Source organism: Pararge aegeria, chromosome 2, assembly GCF_905163445.1.
Source record: "Pararge aegeria chromosome 2, ilParAegt1.1, whole genome shotgun sequence".
Taxonomy (NCBI): domain Eukaryota; kingdom Metazoa; phylum Arthropoda; class Insecta; order Lepidoptera; family Nymphalidae; genus Pararge; species Pararge aegeria.
Genome location: NC_053181.1, coordinates 1,584,889 through 1,608,474, shown reverse-complemented (window position 1 = coordinate 1,608,474; position 23,586 = coordinate 1,584,889). Strand labels below are relative to the sequence as shown.

General features: G+C 36.7%; 1 protein-coding gene across 10 annotated transcripts in view; it reads left to right on the top strand.

Annotated features, from left to right (window-relative positions):
* The window catches only part of LOC120628057 (obscurin-like), a 153,485-nt gene that overhangs the window by 22,935 nt on the left and 106,964 nt on the right, over positions 1 to 23,586 (top strand). For 7 of the 10 annotated variants that reach the window (XM_039896264.1, XM_039896273.1, XM_039896306.1 and 4 more), the window contains exons 1-2: positions 6,960 to 11,672; positions 12,382 to 12,497. In XM_039896264.1, coding sequence (XP_039752198.1) covers positions 7,083 to 11,672; positions 12,382 to 12,497 — 4,706 coding nt within the window. In that variant the 5' untranslated portion in view covers positions 6,960 to 7,082. Of the gene's footprint in view, positions 1 to 6,959; positions 11,673 to 12,381; positions 12,498 to 23,586 lie in introns of those variants that run through there. The other 3 variants (XM_039896330.1, XM_039896321.1, XM_039896313.1) reach the window with 1 other exon arrangement.

Here is a 23,586-nt window from a genome sequence, read left to right as displayed (position 1 = left end):
AAAATTGTTTTGTATGTCTGTCTCGTGTCTGTCGGGCAAATCTCTGAAACTAGACCGATTTTTACGGGACTCTTACAAGCAGAATATATTTCCTCCGCTTAGAGGTAGATTTCCGGAATAAAAGTATTATATTTCTGAAAAATACTCCTAAAGAGCTGAAATAGTTGAAAGAATATGAGAGTTCCATTGTTGTGATTGTAAGGTACATTAAAATTTAGAAGGCAAAAGTTAGAGTTTTGTCATCCTCTGAAAAGGTTTTCTCTAAGATATATCCCTGAAAACGAAACGGGAACGAAGATTATATAAAAAGCACTATGTTTTTGAAGTTAGGGCATTTAAAAATGCATATTTCCTTAATTGTTTTTTTAAATTACCCTTAAGGCCGTAGAATAGGGGATACAAGTTTGAATAGTTCGTTTATTGCGCATTGTAAGTAATTTTACGCGGAAAAAGTAGTGGGCAACCGGTATTTTGTATACTTTTAATAGTAAAAGAGAAAACCACATACCGCCTTTTATTTACGAAACTTATCTTCTTACAAGAAGCATCAATTTATCATACATAATGTATAAACATATAACCACGCTCTATGTTAACAAATACCACATAAATTTCCGCGGTCTTTTAATGTCGTTTTATCTAGGAAACTATGAATGTGCTCGTAAAAAAAATACTAACGTGACAAGTTTGCAAACAAAATGTACAAACACATGGAATTATATTGTACTTCTGATGAGATTTTCTGTTCTTGGAAACATCATAGTGGGTGTTCTAGATTTTAGAACGTCTGTATCTTTTGTATTTTCGTCTGGTGCGTTTTGACACGTATTCGATGTATAATGACGGCCGTATGGCGCAGTGGGCAGCGACCTTGCTTCTGAGACCATGGCTGTGGGTTCGATTCCCAAAACTAGATAATGTTTGAAAATACTTATATTTTATTACAATATACAATTTTTCTTAATTACATTTCAATGTACAACTCATACTTTTATTATTGATAATTTTTCGTAAAGGTACTATTTTTTTTTTTATTATCTTACTTCGAGGTTGCTAGTTAAGGAATAAAATTGAGTAGGTAACTACTCTACCAGCAGCAAATAATTCTACTATATTTTGTTATATTTTTGTTGAAACGGGATGTTCAAATTAATCCGCGCAAACGAAGTCACGAGTAAAATATCGTTAGTGCTTATACGAAAGACTTCTAAAACTAATCATTCAGAAACAAGAAGTTTTAGATTTAATTTTGGCCGAGTTAGCTATCTTTCATCTTATTGCCTCAAAGGTTTGGTACATAGAAACAAATTTTTGCCGCCAAATTCTAATAGACATGTCGAAACGTCGCCCACGCTCGCGTTCAGTGTTTGAGTTATCGGAAACGTTTCTAAATCAAAATCTAAAATCGGATCATTGGTGATTGAGTTTTTAGGGGCTTGGTCACAAAAACTCACTGGTCTAAACTCGGAATGGGATAGTTCTCCACAGTAGGTACAGATGGTGTATTTACTTTTTTTAATTTTCATGATTTTTTTATAGTCCTCTACATGTTAGCCCTTGATTGCAATTTGTCAATCTTTGATAAGATTTGATTCTAAGATGTTAGGGCCTATCCTTATATGGCGACTAGCTGTTTCCCGCGACTTCGTCTGTGTTTGATTTTGTTTTTAAAGTATTCAGTATCGCTAAGCCTTAAATGATTATAGTAGTATATATATATATTTATATAACATGTGAATGTCAATTAATTATAGACAAATAATTGGCAATAAAATAAAATTGCGACTATAATTAAATTCAAAAAAATTCTAAATTCATTTATTTGAAGTAGGCCTTATATAAGCACTTTTGAAACGTCAAGTCTGTCTGTTTGTAATGACTCTACCACCGGTTGGGAAGGCAGATTCTACCGAGAAGAAGCCGGCAAGAAACTCAGCAGTTGCTCTTTTCTAACATCAAAAATTTATATTTAACATTTTAACATTCATTTTACTTAAAAAATTTATTAAAGATCTAAGCTATCCTATCTCTTAAGTTGGACCAGACAGCTCACGGTGTGCCAATTTAATTAAAAATCGGTTAAGTAGTTTAGGAGTCCATCGCAGACAAACATCGTGACAGGAGATTGATATATATTTTAAGATTATATTAAAAACTTACTACAAATGGTTTTTTTGTTTTATAGTTTTAATTGACGGACCTAAAGACAAAGATGTGCCGCTAAGCGATTTAGTGTTCCGGTGCGATTTCGCGTAGAAACCGATTAGGGGTATGACGACCATACTCCCTAACAGATTAACCCGCTACAAACTTAGGATGCATCATCACTTACCACCATGTGAGATTGCAGTCTTGTAGTTGAATAAAAAAAAAAAGCAGAGAGAGGACCTGATGGTAAATGGAAAACCATCGCCTATAATAATAGCAACACTTCGCAAGGCATGCAAGTTATATATAAGTTTTCTCTCATATTATTCCCACTAGCTGACCCATGCAACTTCGTCTGCACCAAATCGGTTATTACCGGAAAACACGAATAAATTGACATTTTCTAAAAATGAATCCTAGCTACATCGATTTATCGAACCCGAAACACAGGGGGTTAAAAAAGGGGGTAGTAAATTTCATGAAAATCGTTGGAGCCGATTCCGAGATTCCAATTATATATATACAAGAATTGCTCGTTTCAAGATATAAGATAAGATATAAGTAGTTTTCTTTCTTTTTGGTGTACAATAACAATTAAGATGAAAAATCAAACCAGCTCACGTACACAGTAGTTACTTTATTACTATTATTATTATTACCTACTACATTTACTTATAACACTTATAGACTTATTCTAATGAGACGACCTTCCTCCGCCAAGCCACTCTTAGAACCCCTCCCCCCCCCCCATATTTATATATATATATATTTTTTTTTATTTTCAAGTGTCTGAGTGTTTAATATTTTAAGTATTTATATATATTATTCATAAAAATATTCATCAGTCTTATTATTACTTTAAAAAATACTCAAATCGTTATAGATGTCCATATAATATTTGAAGAGTTCCCTCCATTTCTCCAGGATCCCTTCAACAGATCTCGACTTAATAAAAACCCACCACATGGGAAGTATACCGTCTCAAACAAAAAAATAATTTTTTCTTCGAGTTTCTGAGCTGACAAACATAAAAAACAACTGAATTGAGAACCTCCTCGTTTTTTTTTAAGTCGGTTAATGATAGACTTTGTTTTTGTTCGTTTTCCTTGTCATTCTCGTATTCTCCGAAAAAAAATTATCATACATGAGTCAGAGTGGAACTGGTGATGTTAGAGAAATGAATACACAAAATTTCACATATCACCAGTCATTTTCTTTTAGATGAACTCATAAAACGATTTCGCGAAAGTATTTTGCTCTTGCTGCGGAATACATACCACAAATCAATTTTATTTACCTACTTATGTCGACAAAAATATTTTTATTATCTCCTTCGTTGATCTAGTAGTTGACCAGTCTATTGATCACAGGCTCTGGGCTCGATTCCCGGACTGCATCAAAATTGTTAGGTTAGAAATTTGGGTCAACCGATACCAGCCCGGAGTAAGGAGTTAGCTCTGCTTTGTTGAGATGCCATCCATACAACTTGTAAATGATAACCGAAATATTACTTCACATGCTTTAGAGATACATTATTTACTGAGAGTCTCAGAAATATCTGTGAAACCGAGTGTTTTGGTTTAGTTGTATAGTTTCGATTTAGATTCCTTGTGAAGTATACTTATACACACTTCAATAGTATTTCATAATTCAGTAACAAGTTGTTTAAATCAATATATAAATCCAATTGATTACCATAAAGGAGCCCGCCAACCTGCATTAAAACAGCGTGGTGGATCTATGCTTTAAACCAGCTTCCCTGTAGGCCCGTGCCCAGCAGTTGCTGTATCTGCAGCCTATTAACGTCCTACTAGACACAGGCCTCCTCTCTCTAATAAGAGAGTCGGTTTTAGAGCATAGATCCACCACGTTGTTGCGATGCGTATTGGTGGGCTTTTTAAGTTGGTGATACTAATCCGGACCAACAACGGCTTAACGTGCTCTTCGAGGCACGGGGGCTGACCAAACAATTTTTCTCCGGACTAGTACAGAAAGTAGAAGAAAACACAACACCTTACAATTTTTTTAGCCCGACCCGGGATTCAAACCCAGGGCCTCGTGGTCCGTACACGCATAGCACCCCCTTTCCGCCACAAGAGATTCCTTGTTTTTATAGTAATAGAAGAAGTACCAAGTAGATGGCCATTTGATGGTGAGTGGAAACCATCGCCTATGAACAAAGCACGAAAGTACGAAGCGTTTTGCTTCTTCCTTTCTGATCCGCACCGCAAAGGCCTTGAATGCCCTCCCACCTTCCGTCTTCCCCGATACCTCTAATCTGGGTACCTTCAAATCAAGAGTGAATAGGCATCTTCTAGGCTAGCGCGCTTCATCTTAGGCTGCATCATCACTTACCATCAGGTGTGATTGCAGTCAAGCACTTGTCTATATATTTATAAAAAAAAAAAAACGCTTCGCAAGGCGTGTTAAGGCTCACGTGCCTGTAATTATACCCTTCCGACCGGAACACAGCAACGCTACTCGGCGACAGAAATAAGCATGGTGCTAGTATTTACCTGGACGAGCTGTCATAAAAAATCTCTACTGATAGATTGAGAAAGGTTCATACCTCCCTAAACAGCTCACGTAATTAATGGACGATTTCTCATACCACGTTACCCTGGTTATGGTTCTAAAACCAATGACGCGAACTTTCTATGCGCAAGCGCAGGTGAATTGAAAACAACGGCCGATACCCGAAATAGTATTTACCTGGACGAGCTGTCATAAAAAATCTCTACTGATAGATTGAGAAAGGTTCATACCTCCGTAAACAGCTCACGTAATTAATGGACGATTTCTCATACCACGTTACCCTGGTTATGGTTCTAAAACCAATGACGCGAACTTTTATGCGCACGCGCAGGTGAATTGAAAACAACGGTACCGATACCCGAAATAGCTCTTCCTCAGCACTTTAACAACAATAATTTGGTTTTGTACTACCTCCCTGGTGCAGCGGTGAGCGCTGTGATTTTAAATGGAAGGTCCCGAGTTCGATCCTCGGCATTTGGGAATTTATTATTTCTGAATTTTTTCTGGTCTCGTCTGGTGGGAGTTGTACAAATGGCCACAGAAGAAAAGAGCAGGCTTCTTCTCGGTAGAATCTGCTTTCCAAACCGGTGGTAGAGTCACTACAAACAGACAGACTTGACGTTTCAAAAGTGCTTATATTAGGCCCACTTGAAATAAATTAATTTTTAATTTTGAATTTCATAATTTATATTCCATACATATATACAAAAATATAAACTATATGTGAGTATTATACCAAATAGATTATTTACTGCCATAATATATAATAATAATTAATAATAAAGTATTTATTTGCAGACCACAACCTGTGGTTATTTTGTAAGTTACTTTTTTTTTAGTAACAATTACTTATTCTGTGTCAGTCCATATTATGTACCATATGCCGGTTTTGATAGCCGGTTGACGCACTGGGCAGCGACCCCGCTTTCTCGAGTCCAAGGCAGTGGGTTCGAATCCCACAACTGGAAAGTGTTTGTGTGATGAACATGAATGCTCTTCTGTGGCTGGGTGTTAATCTGTATATTATAAGTATTTATGTGTACTATATTCATAAAAATATTTATTAGCTTTGCTTACTTTGGGGCTAGATGGCGATGTGTGTATTGTCGTAGTATATTATTTATTTATTTATTTATCTCCTCCAGAGAGGGCGGGTCCCCTTGTAATGCTAGTGTGTACAGATACCCTCATGTATAGGAGATGTAGCAAATGCTACGGCATCCGTAGCTCTACGTTTAAAACAAAGGGCAAAATTTTTATATATTCCATATTCAGAGGTACACACACAGCCTTCAAAGTACGCATATAAAGCTGCTATTTTCATAATTACGCATATTCCTTCGAAAGACTAATCCGGTGCTGTATAAAAGATGCCTTTAGATTTATTTCCCTACCTGTAATCTTTATTTATACTACCCATTTGTAACGCAGTTCTGCAAACAAAGAGTCTGTAAGTAGTTGTAACAGAGCTCGTCCGAGGGAGTACTAGCCATGCTTAATACTGCTGCCAAGCTGCATTGGTGTAATTACAAGCTTATGAGGCTTAACTCTTAAGCCTCAGTTCGATGGCCATAGGGCAACCCTTTTTGATACCAAAAATAATTGAGATTTAGAGAATTTTTTATAGCAATAATTGACGAAAAAAAATGGCCCCCAGGTGGGCCATTTTTTTTGGTACGTCAATTATTTTTGGTATCAAAAAGGGTTGCCCTATGGCCATCGAACTGAGGCTTATGAGCGGGCGCACTAGAGCGGGCGCACTAGAGCGGGCGCACTAGAGCGGGCGCACTAGAGCGGGCGCACTAGAGCGAGGCAATCATTGGCGCATCCATCTAAATTTCTTTGTACTGTAGACTACATGATAATAAGCTGTTATAATACATTATCCATCTTTAAAATATCAATCGAATACAATATAAAGTTTTCACATATACAATTTCAATTTCACAGAGATATTTTCGTGTAACGTTTACGTATAAATATTTACTTTCCCTAAATACATCGTACACTTCGATTTCATAATATTAACATTGATTTCATTTTCCGTCGAGTGCTCTCTTGAACTTTAAGGGAAAGCTGTAAATTCACGTCTTTGTTGTTTGCATCGCGGAACCGTGTCATATATTCGGCGTAAATAAATACGTCTCCCTTTATGCTTATAAATAACTCTTAACCGGAACAGATGTACGGCACACCGTCGCAGTCTCGAAGGTGCGAACCGACGACCGCCGTTAAGCTTTGCGCTTACACCAAGCTCCCGCAGTCGCTTCGTAACCTCCGCAAACGACGCACGCGCCTTCCCCGCCGCGAATATATCGATATTATAATAAAACGGTCGTGTTTTAGGCCGGCTTCACTTGAGTTTGTAAACAAATAATATGACTACGTGACTGACCGCGATGTCTTTCTGTAGAATAACCGGCCGCAGTCGGGGCCTGCCAAAGCCCAATTATTTCCCCCTTCTTGCGCCTATTTCGCCGGCAGACGCGAAGAGATGCTGCAGGATTACAGGAAAATCCTACGGATTACCAACCCATCATTACATTCCAGTGTTACTTGCCGCCCGATCGGGCAAAGCCAAATGTAAAATAACCAACGTATCCGGCGAACTTGGACCACATCATTATTCGCCTGAAATTAACTATGGAAACAGAAAACATGAGATGCTTGCAGATTATAGATATATATTTCCGGTTTTAGACGGCTCTACTGAGGCTCAAAGAGGATTGATGGAGATGCTTTTGACGAAACAGGTGACGGACGACAAACGGTATGTGTACACGGTTCAAGAGAAAAAATGCAGCTTGGTTTTCTCCGCTCGAATGGAGGCGGCAGTGAGAGACGGAGATGTCAGAGATGTTATGCTAGCTAAAGACACGGACACTTTGCTTATCAAAACAAAACAAGGCCGCAGTGTTTCCATGGACTTTAAAGATTTCACTGATGAAGTGGAAATATTTGAAGGAGAAGGACCAAATGCTGAAGTTTTGAAACAGAGAGAGTTAGAGGAACTCGAGGATCGCAAGAAAAAAAGGAAACGTGCAGCTGGTCTTTCGTCTATGAAAAAAATTTTTGAAAACAAAGAAAAACTAGCAGAAGTACAAGAAATTAAAGAGGAGAAAATGCGGCAAGAGCGAGTAGCAAAAAAAGCTAAGTTAGAGGAAACTAGGCACGAAAAACATGATATTAAAAGTTTTACCTGTAATAATTTCGATCTTCATCATATGCGATCGAAATCGAGTATTCTTATGTGCAGTGGTGACTGGAGAGATCAGATGCATCCACTTCTTGAAACATGGGACTGGGATTTGTTTGAGAAAGAAGTAAACAATGAGTTCTTGGTACCTAAAGTGACTACACTGCCGGCCCCTCTTAATATAGCACCCTATCATTGTGATACTGAAGTACATGAAGTGGACCGCAATATAAGTGAAGTTTCGATTCCTCTCGAAAACGTGCCTTGTGTAAATCCTTTAAAGCCAGTTAAATCACGACCATCGGAAGCAGTGTTAAGTGCAGTTGCAGAAATGTCAGAAGAACGATTAATAGACACATCAAACATTACAGAAAAGTTACTTAACTGTGATAAAGTTGATATGCTCCCTACACTAAACGATTTAACGGAAGTTGTCAAAAACATTAAGAAAGGGAAAAGAGAAAAAATTGCTAAAATATCAGGCTTGACTTTAGATATAAATAAAGCAAAGAAGTTCATTCCCGGTCAACATATCAATACACCTCAAGGCTCAGTGTTTGTACCGGGCCAAACAGTAGAAACACCTGCTGGGCCTATATTTGTACCTGGTCTTTGTGTTAATACGCCGTTAGGACCAGGGCTAGTACCCGGACATATTGTAAATAATGAAAATACTAACGAGCCATTTTTCCTCGCTGGACAAGTTTTGCAAACAGAAAACGGAGATGAATTTGTCTGTGGACAAACTATCAAAAATAAAGATGAAACATATCGATTTACTGAAGGACAGACAGTTTTATCTGAGGAAGGAATAAAATTTGTTCCTGGAAAGGTGATTACTAATGGATCTGAAGAAGTGTTTGTTCCAGGTCAAACAATAATGACCCCAGATGGATTAAAATTTGTACCTGGGCAGACATTGATGGAAAATGGCAGTATTATTTTCACACCCGGACAAAATACGAAAATAAACAATGAATGGCAGTTCGTGCCAGGTCAAGTGGTACATCAAGATAATGAATTGCAATTTGTTCCCGGGGCTACACTAGCTACACCAAATGGGCTTAAATTTGTTCCTGGTCAAACAGTTACAACTAATGGGGAAACGGTATTTGTTCCTGGTATTAGTAGAATGGGTGGCAGTGGTCTAGAATTTGTTCCTGGAACGACTGTGGAAACAATTGATGGACCGAAATTTATCGAAGGTCAGGTAGTTAATAGCGACTGCGGTGAAAAGTTTGTTCCTGGCAAGACTATTGTGCAAGCTAATGGTCATGTTGAATTCTCAGTAGCCAAGAAAATAGAAGATATAACTTTTACGGAAAGTACGCCTGTGGGGTTGCCCATTGATATAAAGACGTGTTCTTTATCGGAAGAATCTTTGTATGTTTTCGGTCATATGGTGCAATCTAGTAAAGGTATAGAATTTTATCCAGGCCCTAAAGCACCAGAATTAGGTGGTAAAGTGGTTCCGGGACGACTCGTTAAGAATGAAGCAAATCAATCGCGTTTCGTCCCAGGAATGATGGTGGAAGGAATCTTTGTTCCGGGACAAATTGTTTTCACAGAAAATGGTGAACAGTTTGTACCAGGTCAAGTAGTGGATACCACTGATGGACCGAAATTCGTGCCTGGACAAGTAGTTAATACAAAAACTGGACCCAAATTCGTGCCAGGACAAACAATACATACAATAGATGGTCCTCGGTTTGTACCAGGACAAATTATTGAAACAAAGGCGGGCCCAACCTTCATACCTGGTCAAGTTATATCGACCGAAGATGAAGGTTCCAGATTCGTTCCAGGACAAGTAGTTGACACTGATGAAGGACCAAGATTTGTTCCTGGTAGAGTTATCGAAACCGAAGACCAAGGAGTCACTTTTGTGCCAGGCCAAATAGTTCAGACGCCTGAAGGTCTGAAATTTGTAGCTCCTGATCTCATAGAAGGGGAAGAAGGTCTTGAATTTTCTGTTCAAAGTTTTGTTGTCACTCCAGAAGAACTAAAACTGTTAAAGGTAAAAACAAATCCAAATGATACATCGTCTACTAAAGGAGAACTAACAATTGACAGAAAAATGCTAAGACAATTATCGGAAGCAGGAATGTCAATTGGAAGGCAAGTTCCGACTGACTTACCCGCCATTAACGTTATATTGAATCATACGAAAAACGCGGAAGCCTTGAAAGCTTTCGTTACAGATTTTGGTTTAAAAGATGAGGTGGCAAATCAGCTTATGGAAGTAATTACATCAATTATAGAAATGAGTTCTCATTTAAAATCTGAAATTCATGTAAATAATAAAAACAATGGATTGATTGGGGAAAATAAAAGAGGCAGAGCTTATAAGAAAAAGTTAGAAGAACAAAATCGTGATGATTTTAATGGAGACAAAAAGCAGCAACAGCACCAGGAAAAAGTGAAAAACTCAATAGCAGCTGCTGTATTAGCTGCATTAGTCACAGCTGAGCAATTTGAAGAAATTAATAATAACAATGGAAAAGAAAAATATCAGCATATATTAAAATCGATTGATACAATATTAGGGAAAACCATCGACGAAGACTTTGTATCGGCTATGTATAAAATTCTTCAAACAGAGGAAAATAAAGAAGTTCTTTGTGAAGAAATACTTGAAAATTCCACAAATTCAAAATTAGAATTAATCAAAATTGCTATTAACAGTGCTTTAGACAAACGTTCCTATACTCAAGAACAGATAATTGACAAGTTTAGTGACTTTCTTAGCAGTGAGAATCAAGTACTTGGGCCAGCTTTCAAAAATATTTCTAAAAATGACACAAATTTACTACACCATGTTTTGGGTCGCATATCAGACTCCATTTCATTTATTCAAACAGATCATGAGGCGGTCGAAACTTTACAAAAAGCTATCGTATCTGCTATACAGGAAACTAGTAGCAATACATTAGAAACAATTTTTGAAGATTCTAATAATGAAATGTTAAAGGAAGTAATTATTCAATCAGTAGGTCTTGCAAAAGTACTTGGATTGAGTGATGTGGCCAAAAGTCTACTCTGCTTTTTAAATGATGAGCACTGCTTGTCAAAAATACAAAATGATGAAATGTGTATGAATATACTTAAAAGACTAACTGTCATGAGAAAACTTGCAGAGAAGACCCCAAGTTTACATTTAGCACTGCGTAAACTGGAATCAGATCCAGAGCTAGCTCGCACAGATCCTAAAGTTAGGGATTTGGTACGAGAAAGTGCTGCACTTATGATCGTCCCCGAAGAGGCTCCTTTAATGACATCTGATGATATTCCTTTAAGTCTTCTTCAACCCGAAAATTGTCTAGCGATGGAAGATTTTCTATTTCAGCGTAAAAAGCTTCCAGGTGCTCTGTTGATAATGAAAAAAGGATTACAAGCAGTAGTTCCTAGAGAAGCAAGTCGTGCTGTTCTGACCGGTCAGGTGGCTTATACAGTATTAGATGAAAATGGTATAAGACATTTTGAACCTTTACACGTCTTCTCGGCCCTTAATCTCAGTCAACCTACAGCGCATCGCTTCAGCATGTATAGCTGTCCCATTCTAGATGACAATGACGAAGACCTCCAAACATTTACTGGATATTGTAATGTTAGCCACAGTCAAAGAATCTCAAAATATACAAATGGCAGAAGATATAATGGAGTGCTGTTAGACAGGGATACCACAAGGTCGAGAATTAACAGCCTTGATTACACACCTAGTTATAAAAGATATCATTCCCCATCCTTGTCGAGTACCAGATCTAGATCTACGTGTAGCAGAAGTCCCTCCAAGGTAAATTTGAACAAGAAAATATTTCAAACCCAATTAAGGCTTCGCATCGTTGGCTGGTTTATAATTGAACCACACATTCTTCTCAATTTTTCACGTCTCTTGTCATAATTTTAACGTTTACAAGTACGCGGTTTACAATAATACGACAAGTTTAGCGGCTCGTGTCATGTTCCAATCAATATCGTCATCATTTCAACCCATTATCGGCCAACTACACGGCACGGGTTCCCGCAATGAAAAGGGTTTAGTCCGTAGTATACCACGCTGCCCCAGAACTCTTGCTGGCTTGCAGGTTACCCGCCGATGTTTTCCTTCACCGTAGAAGCAAGTTATATTTGAATTGCTTAAAACGCACATAACTTAGATAACTTAGAGATGCGTGCTGGGATTCAAACTCGTCTCCCTAAAGTGAAGCTGAATTCCTAACCGCAAGGCAATGAAAATGAAAAATAATTTATTTGTTATCTCAATTTCATTACAAAACGATAGGTTAAGCTCCATTTACTCGTAAGTTTGGAAAAAACCTGCATTTGGAGGTCTCGCTCTTTCCGATACAAAGTTTACACATAATATACTGATAACATGACTTAGCCAATTTATTACTTTTTATATTTATATTTTTTTTTTGTTTAACGTTCAGAATTAAGAGGCAGTTACCGCGTTTTTACACTTCCTTATACTTTCTCTAAATAGTTGTGTCTTGTTACAGGTGGACGACATCGTGGTAGCGACATCAGATTACACAGCATCAGCTGATGATGAAGTCTCTCTTAAAGCTGGAGACATAGTCGAGGTTCTCGACACGAAAGCCTCTGTCGGATCCAAGTGAGTAATCTCTTTTATATCCCTGTTACATTCGAGGATTGCTAAATCTCGAACATAAGTAATATATCTATGTATGACCTTGTGTGTAAGTTTCTGATAAAAAATATCGCCACTGGAGTTAGTCTATTTGAGACGTGAGAGCTCGTAGTATCTCAAAAATGACTCAAATCCCAGACAAAAAACTTTAAACTGGCTTTTTAACTGGTAGCATGGGAACTACTTAAGGAATCAGGGTAAAAGGTAGCCTTTTTCATGTCAAAGGTTACATGCATGACAAATTTCATCCACATCCTTTCAAGCGTTTTTTGCGCGATTGAGTAACAAACATCCACACATTCACATTTATATTAGTAGGATTAGTACTTATATTATAAATGCGCATTTTTCGGAAAAGAGCAAAACAATATAAGCACATCTTTATAGTCTTTTAGGATATTTCCCTAGAAGTACAAAATAGCTAGAACAGTTGAAGTACTAGTCTGGCTAGCGTGGATTACGATCGAACCATGATTGTCTCAATAACTCCAATGGTGATTACGAGTTTGATTATGTAAAAGTTATCTAATCACACTAAGGGTTATCTGTCTATATGTTATCTTCTAAGACAGTAAGTACCATGTGCATGAGCCTTGCACAACCGTGCCCTATTTGATGTAGTACATAAATGTATATTTAACTCCGACGGACGTGCGTTGTGAAACTGGAGTTACTTGCGCTTTTTAACAGCACACCGAGAATAACTCCCGCCGCACGGTTACATTGCACAAGACATTTCTAATTAACACGAATTCACCAACACATCATACTGGTTACACGTCCGTAAGAGCTCCAGTAACTTGAGCTGCTGCAGACTCACTTTTAACTGGACTGGGAACATCATAAAGCTTATCAGGTACTTTTGTACTCTCTCTCATCACGACCCAAGTCCGGCACTACAGAGCACGGGTCTCTTCCCACAATGAGAAGGAGTTAAGGCCGTAGTCCACCACTTCCAGTAAAGTGCGGATTGGTGGACTCCACACACCTTTGAGAACATTATGTAGAACTCTCAGGCATGCAGGTTTCGTCACGATGTTTTCCTTCACCGTTGAAACAAGTGATATTTTAATTAGTTAAAACGCACTTTTGTACCATTTCCTTTTAATTCATTCTACATATAACTCTCTATGAGTTAATCTTCTCCTATTGATTAATTATACTCTTAATTCACATACTTGAGTACAAAATTTTAAATAACTAATTACTAAATACATAATAATCTTCTTATTATGATAAGCGTAGGTTAGTTTAGAAATTCATCTTAACGCAATTAAATTAAAATCTATCAAGGATATTCATAGCTTCTTCATATCTACAGAATCTTAAGGCAATGGATTTTTTTCTACTACATGTTAGTCCTTGACTGCAATACCTCCTGGTGGCAAGTGATGATGCAGTCTTAAAATGTTACCGTGCTAATCTGTTAAGAAGCACAGCAGTTATATTTAACTCATACCCCTAATCGGTTTCTACGCGTTATCGCACCGGAACGCCAAATCGCTTAGCGTCACGTGTTTGCCGAAGCTACCAGACCAGACAAGACAATATTCTGAAATTATAAATTCCCAAATTTCCCCTGCCGGAAACTGAACCTCCAACTTAAAACCACAGCGCTCACCCGACGCCAGAGAAGTCGCCGAAATTAATATTGAAATTCAGTTAGGAACGCTTAAGATTTTCTGTTCTAGCTTTTATATCCATATTGATCGCTGAGATCTACAGTTTTCGTTGCACAACGTCGCGTGTTTTCCCCGGCTATAATTTACGCGTAACCTTGTTATGACGTGCTCGTAAATTACCACAGTATGTAGAAAGTGCTCAATCAAAATTGAACAAGCCGAGGTGAATGTTTTACAGATGTTTAATGTACGAGGTGCTATTTAAATACATGTGGTTATTTGCATATACTAGTTCAAGCACTTTTTCTCAACAATTTCCAAGATTTATGCACCAAGTTTAAAGATTTGAAATTAATGTGAAGTAAATTTTATCTGCGAGTTCACTTGCGGAAAGATGATAAAGTTAACCAAGTTTAAGTTTCCTAATTCGAATTCCTAATAATTAAGGCGATGTCTATAGGGAAAAAACGTTTTATCCAATCTATTGGTGATCGTTAGATGAGTGCTTATGAATCTCCTTAGATTAGGCGTTACTTAAGCATTGTATTGTTTGTCGTTAATGCAAAGCGGATAAAATACATTTTAACGTGTAATAAATCGTTGTATGTCTGCATTTCTTCAAAATACTTTCAAAAATGTTCTTAGGAAATGCTAGAAAAGCAAGGCTTAAATGTTACAGTTGTAAAGACTAATCCGTCAAATTTTTCTGAGAAATTCAAAGAGAAACCTCATCATTACCCATTACTGGCCCACTACAGGGCTTCTGGGAAGTATACAACGGGTTCCCCGGACGTCCAATAAAGCCAACGAGAGGGACATGCCGTGGTGGTTTTTAGTTCGGGTCCCACATTACCTCTGTTCTGCCCAAAAGGACAGAGGTAGCCATAAAGCTTCTCCACTACGACAAAAAAAATAAAAAAAAGGCCCACTACTGGGCACGGGTCTCAGAATGAGAAGGCCGTAGTTTACCACGCTGGCCAAGTGCGGATTAGTAGAGTTCACACGCCTTTGAGAACGTTATGGGGAACTCTCAGGCATGTTTCCTCACGATGTTTGCCTCCACCGTTTAATTCAAGTGATATTTAAATTAATAACGCACGTAACTCTTAAAAGTGAATGGTGCGTGCCGGGGCTCGAATTCTGCCTGCACGAAAGGAAAACCGAAGCCTTATCCTCTAGTTAGTTATTATAATTTTAAGATATTCGGAAATATTTAAATTGAATCAATATGTAAGCGCTTCGTTCTTACGTATAATGCCCGGGGTTCGATTCGGGTAGGAGTAATTTAAATTATAATTTCCGAATTTTCTGTGGTCTGGTCCGGTGAATGCAATTTATCCAAATTTCGATTCCTCACAATAAGACTACTGTAGTACTTCAAGAAACTCTTTATTGGAATAAGGAAAAATAGCCAGACGAAATATAGCTTGGGAGAAATAGGAATAGTTATCTTTAGAGGAAGACGCGAAAATTACGCAACATAGTGCATCGACCCCGCGGTAAATATACACACGTATCGTGGCCGACGCATCGGGCTTTTATTAAAATGCATACTGAAATGTTTCTATTTGTATCCGGGGAAATAGCAAAGTTTACGTGACAAAAGAAATTGTTTAACGAGACTACACTTACCAAATGTGGCTAGTTTGTTTTAGTTTATAGCACTCGTTAAAGGTACACAGACGAACTTAACGCTGTGAAGCTTTTTGTCACTTTCCTTTTTTCACTACTTACGACATTACATAGCCTTTGTGTTGTATTATCCATAATAAACCATTTGAATAAGTAGATCTAGATTTTTTATCTGATGTGATAGGATTTTATGTTTTAAAAAGTAATCTACCGTAACTAAACTGTTGCAATGTACGCTTAGTATAAGTTTTGCATGCCCGCAATCGTAGAGTAGTTTTCGCGAACCAAAACACTGTACTTAATGAATCTTATTTTAAAGTTGCAAATTCCGTGATTCTGATTTTGGTTTTGCCAAGAGATTGCTTGTAGATGGATTTGATCCTTTTCATTCTAACGTACTCTACAGAGTATTGATAGCCGAAATCAGCCCTCGATTAGAAACGTAAAAATCTTCCAAGGGTACTAACAACTCCATAAAAATTTGGCAGTTTTACGTCACTTCAATGTGAAGTGCCGGTTTACCTTGGAATTCAAATCATAGCACTCAGGGATGACAGATGCTTCTATAAGTTAAAAGGTAGTATCTACTGAAATGTAAATCCTTCCAAATTACAAATTAGATCTGATTTGAGTAACGTAGATATGGAGTAACATGCAATAGCGACAAATAAATTACCCTAAGCTCTAAACCTAAATAAAACTAAACTAATAAAAACTAAACCATCATCATACAATGCTAAATCATCATTACCAACAGTGCCATCATTAAACTCATCTTGTCTCATCATCATCCCATCAGACTAGTTGACGTAATGAGAAACTTGTTGGTACAGGTACAGAGGCCGCGTGTATAGATACGACAATCATTTCTTCCAGACCAGGGGTGGCTCACTGGACTATGTGTTCAGTGTGCCCACATACAAAATGTACTATTACTGATCATTACGATTGTTTGAGAAGATGCAAAGAAGAAAGAAGAACCGTCGCTTAGAGTAATAACAAATAGATCAAACAACTGGCTGTACTTATACAAATGACATTGCTTACATTGTGTTCCAATTTTAAGCGCCACAGGTGACATACGAGTGTTTCTAGAACTAATAATGTAACAGTTTCTTAAAATTGAAATTGTTGGTTCCTTTGAAACTCGCTAATTAGACTGATAAAAGTGCAAACCGCAATTTCACCATCAATAATTTGACTTGCTAAAAAGACTTAAATAAAAAAAAATACACGGGAAGTTAAATAAATATTTGTATTTCAATAAATGCATCATTGACCTAAGGGTTATTGAATTTAAAATTCGAATTTAAGTCAAAGAGAATTTATTTATACATATCGTGACCATGAACAAAGTGTTTATATACTCATTGGCTTGACCACAAGCCGAGTACCTTATATGCGATGGTACTCTTTATATATATCAGTACATGTGTTATTATTCTTAGAGACATGCAATCATTGTATATAAGCTTTGGCAAGAATTATGTTCGATTTATGTTGTATTTAATTTTAAGTGTTGTGACACTATTCACCATACTATGTGATAACTTAACATTTTGTTTATCATTAAGATATTATATTGACATGCTTGATCACTGTTTTAAAATGTATAATTATTATTATCATTTATAACCTAAAGTCGCAAAGCAATTGTATCTAATAAAGACAATTAAAGTTTTGGAGTTTCGTTTTTGTTATTAATTATAAGGGGATTTTTAATGCATTTTTACAAGCTTTAGGGAAAATTAGTAGATAATCCGTTTAAAAAAAATGCTGGCATCAAATTATCATATATTTGGAGTTTCTATGTTATCCTTTAGTTCATGCTACAATAGATATGCTGATCTAGAGATGAAGTCGTTGTGGAGTCTGATCTCCAGGATAGAGCACCCACCCGAATTATACAAAGAATAATTGTGAATAAGTGGTCTTAACAATATTATTCATTGTAAAGTCAACATCTCCGGAGGATGCTCCGGTTTCGGAGCGAAACGTGCGTAGTGGGTACATTGCCGAAGATCTGTGCAGTGTGGAGTATAAAGATAGAAATTATAAATTACACTATACAGATTCGCGTGCTTTTCGCGGAGAATAGCAAATTAAGCTAAATTTTCATAAAAATACCTGATATTTACTATACAAGCGCGGGGAGTCAACTCGGCGCTCAGATGGAAATAATAAACAAATAACGTGTAATAATAAACAGGAGAAACTTCTCCTATTCGCTGTTGAAATGCTTTGGCAGGTGGACACGTTAATTTTATCTCTTATCAAGGGATATAATCAGGGGAATATAATTTTTGTCACCTGCCTACACCTACTACCCGTGCTGGAGACAACAATTTTATCCTCCGATTATATCCACTCACAAGGGATAAAATTTACTTGTCAACGTGCCAAAGCACAGCATCATCGTAAGTAAGTTATGTCAAAAGGGGGTGATGTTAAATTTACCCCCTTTTGACATAACTTTTTTATTTAGAGATTATTCCCACCCATGATCGCTGAGTAGAAAAACTGTGGGATTCTCTTCACCCTGTCTCCAGCCCATGCTAGTCGTGTTATAGGGCAAATATATCCCATTTTCTTGTCATACTTCATATAAAATATGAGAAAACGGTAGACATCACGCAGCGCGCATGTTAGCCCTACAGAACTATTTTGAGCGCTAGTTTTGCTACACCTGCTATCGAAACTATTTCAGTACCCATAAAAGAAATATAAAATAAACGAATCATTTGTTCAACCTACTATGCATTCCTATCAATGAATTACTATAATTTATTTTAGTACTCGCAATTATATGTAACTTGCGTACCCAGCCCGCTTCGCCGGGCTAGATTTTGCTTTGTTTTATTTAAACAATAAACTTACATCATTAAATTTTTAATTTAAGTCTCATATTATATTAAACCATTTATTTCTCTCCGTATTCATTCTCTTCTATTCTCTTCTTGAGCGGGTGAAGATCATTATCTACACCCATGTACACCCAACAATAAAATATCATCATAGTAAATAAAAGCTATTTTTTTACAGTTCGACAGTTCAAAAATAGGAGTGCTCCGATCGTCACCAAACTTTACAGGATTACTCGCCAGGTCAATCCGAAGATTCCCTGAAAGTTTCATTGAAATCGGTCCAGCCGTTTCGGAGCCTATACGGAACATACCCACACACTCTCTTTTATATATATAGAATAGATGTCTGTTTCTAAGATAATTATTTAGATATAAAAATTTGTTAGGCAAACCTAATGCCATAGTATATTTATGCCCCTTTTTACAAATCTAGGAAACGCTTAAATCGGATGCCTAATGATGACTTACTAGACGACGTTAGGGGCCATCTAAAGTTACGACATCGTAATTTTTAGAAAACTCGTAAACTGACATTTGATAGATGAAAAAAATGTAAATGCGGTTTTCTTTTAGAAGTAACTAAAGTTCATACGAATAATTAATTAATAAATTGATAATACGAACACAAAATAACACACCTTGTGGAAAGAACCATAGACAAGTTGGGTTGTATGAGTTGCCTCGTGAAAATCGATTGTGGAAAGGTAAATGTACTGCAACTACTGAGTTTCTTGCCGGAACTGCTGAGTTTCTTGCCAGCTTAAGACTCAGTAGAATCTGCCTTCCGAACCGTTGGTAGAGTCACTACAAACAGACAGACTTGACGTTTCGAAAGTGCTTATATTAGGCCTAATTGAAATAAATTAATTTAGATTTTTTTTTTAATGCCTAGGAATCTTCTTGGATTAGGCTTGACTTACTTTGGCATTGCCTTGTCCGTTGTTTGCAAAAACTGGCATAGACATATAAGAATTGATTTAGAACAGTCATACAGAGGTCTAAAGAAGCCGTCTGGGCTGACACAGCAATCGTGAGTGGCTGGCACAGAAGAAGAAAGGCTTTTACTAATCGTAATAGTAGAAGTCCTACATAGTTTCTACACACTTCCACGAAGCTACCAAGACGATGTCGGCATTTACCACGAGATCAAAAGCTTAGAACTACTGTATCTATAAATTTATCTCTTTTATACTTTGAAACCCGTGATTATTAGCTTTAAGTTAATCAATTAATATCTGAACTGTTCCAAAAGCTGTTGGAATTATGCCCGAACATACATTAAAAAAAATCAAATCGATAACCTCCTATTTAAAGTCTGTTAAAAAGGGCTTATATAATGTAAGACCTACTTTAATTTTTTTTATTTATTTATTTATTCGTAATCGATAAACAGCGTTACAATAAAAATATATTTATAAATAGGTTCACTTAAATCTAAGGCCACAAAGATAACATACACATAACATATTGAAATAGTACGGTCTCGGATTTAACATAAAAATAATTAGGTATTTTGAATTAATAAATATGTAAAAGAGTTAATAACATAAAAGTGTGAACAAGACGTAAAGGAACAAAGAAAACTATTAAGTCTAATCGAACAAAAACAATGAAATAAAAATGTATTTGTTACTTTAATATATAAATGAATAAAAATAAATAATTTAGAATTTTATACGTAGCGAAAGAAGAAAGAGAACAAGTAGGAAATTGAGTGATATGAATGTAGATATCGATTCGCGAAAATGTTTTGAGAGTGGCCGACGGTTACCCTGGCAGCTGGCCAGGCCCTAAGCCACACTTCTGAGAAACATACATTAGACTACCACTCAGGTACACATGAATATGATCATTTGGATACTCTATATCATCTGTTCTATACACCTATATAATAAAGTACGGGTGATTCATTCATACATACAGTTATGTTAAATTAGATTCGTCTGCCTTTGATTAAGAAATAACTGAATACACTTTTATTGTACACCACATAAACATATAGAAAAATTGTAAAAAAGATTAGGCAAAACGGTTGACCTAAAGGCCATCCCTGCAACTTCCCGCTAATTCCATACTTATTTTGGTCTTCGAGCTCAAAAGTCTGATAGAAGTTTCATAAAGCAATATTTTTCGGGTTTTTAAACTTTAATTCTTAGCGGGAAGTTAAAAAAAAATAACTATTCAATTATAGAAAATTAGTAGGGTTGTTCACTCCTTTCTTTAATTTTCCGTTAATTACATACCTAACTGCTCAAAACTGAATTTATTACATCGTTTTTGAGCTCTTCGAGCTCGAAAGTCTGATAAAAGTTTCATAAAACACTATTTTTAATTCTCGAATTGCTATAACTTTTGAACGAATAATCCGATTTTCACGTGGTTGGCGACATTTGACACAGCTTATTGAGTCCTATGAAGAATCTTTATAATTCTAATCTCTCGAAAGGATCAACCGATTTTGACCAAATCGGTGGCGATCGACAGGGTTTATCAAGCTTAAAAGAGCTGAAAAGTTTTTGGGATCGATCGGTAGAGCCATTTAAAAGTTATTCTAAAAAAAAAAAGGTTTTTTAAATTTTACATACTTACACACACATGCAAACTCACAACACACACACATACACACACACACACACGTACATACAGATATGAGACCATCGCGGGAATAGTCAAGAAAGCTTTCTAGGACCTCAAAACGTCGTCATCTGATGCAAACTCGATTTTCGAAATACGGGGTGAAACCAATAACTTCCCAACTTTTGAAAATTTTTAATTTTCTTAGCGGGAAGTTAAAAATTTAACGCAAAGTCTACAATTTGGCGGCCTTATCATAGGCTACATAGCGATCTCGTCCAAGCAACCAATGGCGTAAAACACAGCTGAAGCAAAGAGGTACGTTATGCATATAAATAAACATATAAATTTATTTGATTTATGTGATTCCCAGGGAAAAATAAACGTTTCACGAACTCTTAATGTGATGACTAACGACGTTAGTCGCCGTCTAAAGTTGCGCCACCGATTCGGCGGTGCATAATGCTTAGAGAAATTGTAAACTGACACTTGACAGATGAACACAATATAAAATCGTTTTTTTAATTACAATAAATCCATGCGAAAAATATGATTATACAAACACAAAATACCACACCTTTTGGCAAGAACCATAGACAAGTTATATGAGTTGTTGTTTTTGAAAGTTGGTGAAAGGTAAATGTAATCTTTTTTGATTAGGCGTTACGTACTTTGGCATTGTGTTGTCCGTCGTGTAACGGCGATTAATGTTGGTAGTTATCCTAAAAACGAAAGAGGATGTTTAACTATGCAAAATTAAAACTAATGGTTATAAATTGTCTTAAATGTTAATTTTTCTGTCAAATCGTGTTTCCCAAAGACGGAACTAAAGTTTAAAATACACTTGGAGGTCCTTAGCCGTACGAGAATATAAAAAAAAAAACACTGGCTAGGTTGTATTTAGAAGCATTTATTTCAATAATTTCTACGGAACAAATTCAGTTTAAGGTTTGTTTTGGTAGACTGAATTTGAAACTAATTATCGGACCTAATTACGTACTGCGCTATACCTACTGTGCTATGGGGAATGGGTACAGGTACCTACAACTAATGGTGTAAATTTCATCATCATCAATAAATTAAAAAAAAAAATTCTAAGGTTGCCTGGCTGAGATCTGAGCGATAAGGTCGCCTTTTGTATTTACCGGTGCTAGTGACCTTTACCTGTGACCGAAAGAATAGTTGGTACGCAAAACTCAAAAAGCAATAATTCATTCGCAAGGCCGTTATGACAGAATGTTTCCTCGTTCTCTATATTTTACAATTTTTAGAAATCTGCACTTGGCAATCTCGCAAAAATTAACTGCTTGTCGAAAAAATTGTGACTGTCATCGCTAACCGTAGGTTGAGTTGGTTTTTATATGCCAGGGTCGAATTTCTTTTGATGATGGCTCATTTCTTTTTGCTAAACGTACCATGCATACGTACCTGGTTGTTTTTACGCGCGTTAACGCAGGCATGATGAGTTAGAAACGCCATTCAGTTAAACTTGTTGAAAATTTGCACAAGTTAATGAATTTGAAATATAAATATTTTTATTGACGATAGGTGATTTATCAGATTTATTGAGTTAGGTTAGGTTAAGCCCTAGGTCGCAGGGCACGTCTATTTATTCATAAAAATATTCATCAGTCATCGTAGTGCTCAAGCTACGCTTACTTTCGGTTTAGATGTAGTCTAGTCTCTATGTCGTAGTATATTTATATAATTCACTAACACGTACGTGATAAAAAATCAATATCATAGTCAATAAATCAGTGATATGTATTATCGTTTCGAGAAATCGCACTTGAAAACGCGCTAATATCCAGAAATTAACCGACTCACCACGGGTAGCATGGACTGGAAATAATTCCATCTACGGGGAAAGGACGGAATGTTTATCTTCTCCCACAGTTTGATCCATTCTTCGTGCATAGGCTACTGAAAATCACATCCAAATAATATTCTTGTAAAATTTACCGTGTGTTGGCTGGTAGACAAGTAAATTTATATCCCTTGTCAGTCAATATGAACCGGGATTTTGGATTTGTATCTCTTGCTTACCTCTAACTGACCGCGAGGCATGCTGTAAGTCAGAGGTGCGGAAGTAAGGGACTTGGTCCTCCCGAAAAGAAGGCCGAAGTCTTGTTTGCTATAGCCTAGTACAAATTAAAATTTCAAATTTCATTTATTTCAAGTAGGCCTACATTAAAAGCACTTTTAAAAATTCAAGTATGTCTGTTTGAAGTGACTATACCACTCTTTCGGAAAGCAGATTCTACCGAGAAGAGCCGGCAAGAAACACAGTAATTGCTCTTATCGAGATAAGAGCGTCCTTAACATTATAAAATCCATCAAATGTATAGTAACATCTCTGGA